This window comes from Mizuhopecten yessoensis, unplaced genomic scaffold (genome assembly GCF_002113885.1).
Source record: "Mizuhopecten yessoensis strain PY_sf001 unplaced genomic scaffold, ASM211388v2 scaffold11069, whole genome shotgun sequence".
NCBI lineage: Eukaryota > Metazoa > Mollusca > Bivalvia > Pectinida > Pectinidae > Mizuhopecten > Mizuhopecten yessoensis.
In genome coordinates this window covers 2,211,131-2,218,501 of record NW_018408864.1, presented here as the reverse complement: position 1 = coordinate 2,218,501, position 7,371 = coordinate 2,211,131, and the positions used below count along the sequence as shown (strand labels likewise).

General features: G+C 32.4%; 1 protein-coding gene across 1 annotated transcript in view; it reads right to left on the bottom strand.

Moving 5' to 3' along the window:
• Positions 1-2,132: 2,132 nt before the first annotated feature.
• LOC110465298 overlaps positions 2,133-7,371 on the bottom strand; it is a 36,184-nt gene continuing 30,945 nt past the window's right edge. The window contains exon 8 of the mRNA XM_021521010.1: positions 2,133-2,790. Coding sequence (XP_021376685.1) covers positions 2,204-2,790 — 587 coding nt within the window. The 3' untranslated portion in view covers positions 2,133-2,203. The remainder of the gene's footprint in view (positions 2,791-7,371) is intronic.

Genomic DNA, 7,371 nt, shown 5'->3' with positions numbered 1-7,371 from the left:
AAAAAGAAATATTTTTCTTTCCACCACTCAAAAAATAAATCTAAAATGCTCAAACTGCCACTCAGAGGAATAGGAAAGATGACCTAAAACGCCACTAAGATGAATAGAAAAGATAACTCATACCGCCACTAAGAAGAATAGGAAAAATCAATCATACCGCCATTCAGAGGAATAGGATGGATGAATCATACCGCCATTCAGAGGAATAGGAAAGATGAGTTATGTCGCCACTCAGAGGAGTAGGAGAGATAAATCATACCGCCACTCAGAGGAATAGAAATATGAATCATAAAGCCACTCAGATGAATAAGAAATATGAATCATTCAGCCATTTAGAGGAATAGGAAAGATGAATCATACCGCCACTCAGAGGAGTAGGAGAGATAAATCATACCGCCATTCAGAGGAATAGAAATATGAATCCTAAAGCCACTCAGATGAATAAGAAATATGAATCATACCGCCTGCCACTCAGAGGAATAGGAAAGATGAATCATATCGCCACTCAGAGGAATAGGAATTATAAATCATACCGCCACTCAGAGGAATAGAAATATGAATCATAAAGCAACAAAATAAACGAATACTTTAAAACAAACTATAAGAAGATTTTATTTTAAAATGGCATGTTTATGTACAATGACATGTTCCTACAGAAAAAAATCTCGAAGATGCTAAAAAACACGGAAGTTTCGGTCTTTCATCGGTAATCGAATGCATACTGAGACCATGGGTGTTTCCGAATTCTTTTAGTGGTAATTGTATGTAATCTGTGAAGATGAATTTTTCCTGTCTTTTATTTGTAATTAAATGCGTACTGCCACCAAACACGACTCGGTATATATCAGTAATATTATGCATACTGCCTCCACGTCCGTTAATCTTCAGTCTTTTTGCGACCAAGTGTGGATTTTGTAATTACCAGTGTCAACTTCTGGCGTAATACCTCATCACAAATGCCATTCAAGCAGGTTGTTGGTTGGGTTGTAATATTATATAATGTTCATTCCTAGTATGATACAGGTATTTAGAGAAAGAATACTTATATAAACGACGTAATGGTGGTACGACAACAATACAACTACACACATCAAGTAGGCCGACTTTTGGAGCCCTTAACAATCACTGCATGCACTATATTAAAATTAACAGAAATACAAAACTGTCACTTCACTTCCAAACTGTGTGGTAAACTGTATGAAAACATCCATTTCATAATCGTTATCTTCCCTCGGCTGTCATTTTTTCAGGGTTTGTCGTGAGAACAATTTTCTCATCGCAAGCATGTCGATAAAATTGAGAGGCCACCGCAAAATGATAAACTGTTTATCATCTATACACTACTACCTTATATATGTCTCTATTTAAAAAAAAGTCAACTAAACACCATATGTTTTCCAAAGGACTTCTTATCAAGTTCAATGGTCATCGATCGCAAATCCTCGGTCTGTGACAAACGTTAACAACTAGAAAACTTGCGCGGAGAAATACAAAGAACCTTAAAACTACGTAGAAAAATATTTTAAAACAATCCTATCGTCATTGGTTTTTCCATATGCACATTTACGCTTGAAACGCTGTAACTGTCCTCAAAATATGTTTTCGTAACTTTATATTGATTTGTTTATGACGGACTATTTTCATTCGCGGATCACTTTTGTGTGGATATCACTTCCGGTTTAGGACATCGCATAGCGCAAGTTGTTTTTGGCAAAATACGTTCCGAAATGCTGGGAAATGGGAAAATTTGTTCTCATGTTGTTCTCAACTCTCAAGTCGATCTCAACTCCTTCTTGAGTTTGCATACTGACAACCCAAGATAATGAATTTATCATGATACCGGTAGGTGGTATAGCATTCCCGTGTACTACACTAGTTAAAAGATTCATCCTTCAAAGTATTCTCTAAATATAAGATATCCGGGATGCGTCCTGATGACCATGGATATTCCTCGCTCATCATAACGTACTTATACATTTTCAATTATAAAAATTGTTCGATAGTGATTGAAAACTTGTAAACTAATTAAGCTTCAGTGATCCCTGAGCACAGTTACTCAAGAGTTGTCTACTCAATTATACATTTGTAGGTTAAACAAAATACATCTATGTCTACACGCATCACAAATTGTAAAAAAAGGAGCACGCCTTGAACTGTTCGTTGTGACGATGACAATGACCTGTGACAACACATACATGTCGCGTCATTTCCCCATCACATTCCGCTTCATCAGTTTCAATGCTTTTGCTATTGTAGGGAGGTCGATAATCACCAGGCCTCCGAATATCACCGCCATAATGGCTCCGCCCACATAACCCATGATCTTTGACGAAATGCGCATGTCGGGTGCACTGTTCTTTCGTCTGATGGTAGAAGAGAGCGCAGACTTGTTTACAGCGAGGCTTTGCTTGAGTTTTACGACTTCTGCCTGCAAGGCCTGCAGCTCGGAGCTGTTGATTTGCGTGTTCCAGTTTCGGGGTAAGTCCTCATAACACTTTAAAGTTGAATTCATTTTTGTTTCCCCCGTTGTAACTGGTGTTATTCGTGTTGTGTACCGTTGTGAAGTGGATGTCTGAGTAGTTAATATTTGCGTAATTGATGTTTGCCTTGGCGACAGTTGTTTTGAAGTTGTCTTTTTTTCTTGAAATGGATGTTCAGAGGTTTGTTCGTGAGATGGGTTTTCGGATGTTTTTTCTTGTGAAGATTTTGCTGTTGTTGTTTCTGAGAGAGGCGCTGGAGCTTCAGCTACTATGTCTGTTGGTTTTCCGTCTGATGGTTCTGTGAGGTCCGCTTTACACATACAGACAAAGATACAAACAAGTTAGTTGTACATCCTCTACGGATTAAACACACTCATATACCCTTCCACGGGAAGCATATTCGTGTCCTTAAGTAATATATACAGAACAAATTGTTGCTTTGGAGTATTTACCATAACAATAAACACTGACTGTGTACTATTGTATTACTAACCATATTAATAACTGTGATGCACTATTGTATTACTTACCAAAACATCAATGTCTGTGATGTACTTTTGTATGATTTACCATATCAATGTCTGAGTTATACTATTGTATTACTTACAATACCAATGTCTGTGATGTACTACTGTATAACTTACCATATCAATGTCTGTGTTGTACTATTGTATTATTTATCATAACATTAATGTCTGAGTTGTACTATTGCATTACTTACTAAAACATTAATATCTGTGATGTACTATTGTATTATTTACAATATCAATGTCTGTAATGTACCTTTGTATTACTAACCATATTAATGTATGTGATGTACTATTGTATTACTTTCCACAACATCAATGTCTGTGATGTACTATTGTATTATTTACCACAACATCAATGTATGTGATGTACTATTGTATCATTAATCATAACATCAATGTCTGTGATGTACTATTGTATTACTTACCATATGAATGTCTGTGATGTACTATTGTATTATTTACCATATCAATGTCTGTGATGTACTATTGTATTACTTTCCACAACATCAATGTCTGTGATGTACTATTGTATTATTTACCATATCAATGTATGTGTTGTACTACTGTATTCCTTACCATATCAATGTCTGTGATGTACTATTGTATTACGTACCATAACATCAATGTCTGTGGTGTACTGTTGTATTACGTACCATATCAATGTCTGTGATGTACTATTGTATTATTAACCATATCAATATCTGTGATGTACTATTGTATTATTTACCATATCAATGTATGTGATGTACTATTGTATCATTTATCATAACATCAATGTCTGTGATGTACTATTGTATTACTTTGCACAACATCAATGTCTGTGATGTACTATTGTATTACTTTCCACAACATCAATGTCTGTGGTGTACTATTGTATTATTTACCATATCATCTACAACATCAATGTCTGTGATGTACTATTGCATTACTTTCCACAACATCAATGACTGTGATGTACTCTTGTATTACTTTCCACAACATCAATGTCTGTGATGTACTATTGTATTACGTACCATAACATCAATGAATGTGATGTACTGTTGTATTACATACCATATCAATGTCTGTGATATAGTATTTTATAACTTACCATATCAAAATCTTTGATGTACTATTGTATTACTTACCATATTCTCAATGTATGTGATGTACTATTGTATTATTTACCATATCAATGTATGTGATGTAATATTATATTATTTACCATATCAATGTCTGTGATGTACTATTGTATTACATTACGTATCAATATCTGTGGTGTACTATTGTATTACTTAACGTATCAATATCTGTGGTGTACTATTGTATTATTTACCATATCAAAGTCTGTGATGTACTATTGTATTACTTACCATAACATCAATGTCGGTCTGTGATGTACTATTTTATTACTTTCCACAACATCAATGTCTGTGATGTACTATTGTATTACTTTCCACAACATCAACTTCTGTGATGTACTATTGTATTACTTACCATATCAATGTCTGTGATGTACTATTGTATTACTTAACGTATCACTATCTGTGGTGTACTATCGTATTATTGTATAACTTACTAATTTCTGTGTTGTACTTTTATATTACTTACCATATCAATGTATGTGATGTACTATTGTATTACTTATCACAACATCAATGTCTGTGTTGTAATATTGTATTATTTACCATATCAATGTCTGTGTTGTACTAGTGTATTCCCTACCACATCAATGTCTGTGTTGTAATATTGTATTATTTACCATATCAATGTCTGTGTTGTACTACTTGTTTCCTTACCATATCAATATATGTGTTGTAATATTGTATTATTGACCATATCAACGTCTGTGTTGTACTACTGTATTCCTTACCATATCAATGTCTGTGATGTACTATTGTATTACTTACCATAGCATCGATGTCTGTGTTGTATTATTGTATTACTTACCATATCAACGACTGTTATGTACTTTTGTATTATTTACCATATCAATGTCTACGATGTATTATTGTATTATTTACCATATCAATGTATGTGATGTACTATTGTATCATTAATCATAACATCAATGTCTGTGATGTACTATTGTATTACTTTCCACAACATCAATGTCTGTGATGCACTTTTATTACCTTCCACAACATCAATGTCTGTGATGTACTATTGTATTACTTTCCACAACATCAATGTCTGTGATGTCCTATTGTATTACTTTCCACAACATCAATGTCTGTGATGTACTATTGTATTATGTACCATAACATCAATGTCTGTGATGTACTATTGTATTATTTACCATATCAATATCTGTGGTGTACTATTGTATTATTTACCATATCAATGTCTTTGGTGTACTATTGTATTATTTACCATATCAATGTCCCTGGTGTACTATTGTATTATTTACCATATCAATGTCTGTGATGTACTTTTGTATTATTTACCATATCAATGTATGTGATGTACTATTGTATTCATTACCATAACATCAATGTCTGTGTTGTACTACTGTTTTACCTACCATATCAATGTATGTGATGTACTATTGTATTCATTACCATATCAATGTCTGTGTTGTACTATTGTATTCCTTACCATAGCATCAAAGTCTGTGTTGTACTATTGTATTACTGATGTACTATTGTATTACTTTCCACAACCTCAATGTCCGTGATGTACTATTGTATTATTTACCATATCAATGTCTGTGATTTACTTTTGTATTATTTACCATATCAACGTATGTGATTTACTTTTGTATTATTTACCATATCAATATCTGAGGTGTACTATTGTATTATTTACCATATCAGTGTATGTGATGTACTATTGTATTACTTACCATAACAATATCTGTGATGTACTTTTGTATTATTTACCATATCAATGTATGAGATGTACTATTGTATTCATTACCATACCAATGTCTGTGTTGTACTATTGTATTATGTACCATATCAATGTCTGTGTTGTACTATTATATTACTTACCATATCAATGTCTGTGATTTACTATTGTATTCCTTACCATAGCATCAAAGTCTGTGTCGTACTATTGTATTACTTACCATAACAATATCTGTGATGTACTTTTGTATTATTGACCATATCAACGTATGTGATGTACTTTTGTATTATTTACCATATCAATGTATGTGGTGTACTACTGTATTCCTTACCATAGCAATGTCTGTGATGTACTATTGTATTCCTTACAATAGCATCAAAATCTGTGTTGTACTATTGTATTACATACCATATCAATATCTGTGATGTACTTTTGTATTATTTACCATATCAACGTATGTGATGTACTTTTGTATTATTTACCATATCAATGTCTGTGTTGTACTATTGTATTACTTACCATATCAATGTCTGTGATGTACTATTGTATTACTTTCCACAACATCAATGTCTGTGATGTACTATTGTATTACTTTCCACAACCTCAATGTCCGTGATGTACTATTGTATTATTTACCATATCAATATATGTGGTGCACTATTGTATTATTTACCATATCAATATATGTTGTGTACTATTGTATTATTTACCATATCAATATATGTGGTGCACTATTGTATTATTTACCATATCAATATATGTGGTGTACTATTGTATTATTTACCATATCAATATATTTGGTGTACTATTGTATTATTTACCATATCAATATCTGTGGTGTACTATTGTATTGTTTACCATATCAATGTATGTATTGTACTACTATATTACTTACCATATCAATGTCTGTGATGTAATATTATATTACTTACCATATTAATGTCTGTGATGTAATATTGTATTACTTACCATATTAATGTCTGTGATGAAATATTGTATTCCTTACAACATCAATGTATGTGTTGTACTACTGTATTACTTACCATATCAATGTCTGTGATGTACTATTGTATTACTCACCATAACATCAATGTCTTTATTGTACTACTGTATTACCTACCATATCAATGTATGCGATGAACTATTGTATTACTTACCATATCAATGTATGTGATGTAATATTGTATTACTTACCATATCAATGTCTGTGATGTACTTTTGTATTATTTACCAAAACAATGTATATATTGTACTACTATATTACTTACCATATCAATGTCTGTGATGTAATATTGTATTACTTACCATATTAATGTCTGTGATGTAATATTGTATTCCTTACAATATCAATGTATGTGTTGTACTACTGTATTACTTATCATATCAATGTCTGTGATGTAATATTGTATTACTTACCATAGCATCAATGTCTGTGATGTACTATTGTATTATTTACCATATCAATGTCTGTGTTGTACTATTGTATTACTTACCATATCAATGTCTGTGATGTACTATTGTATTACTTTCCA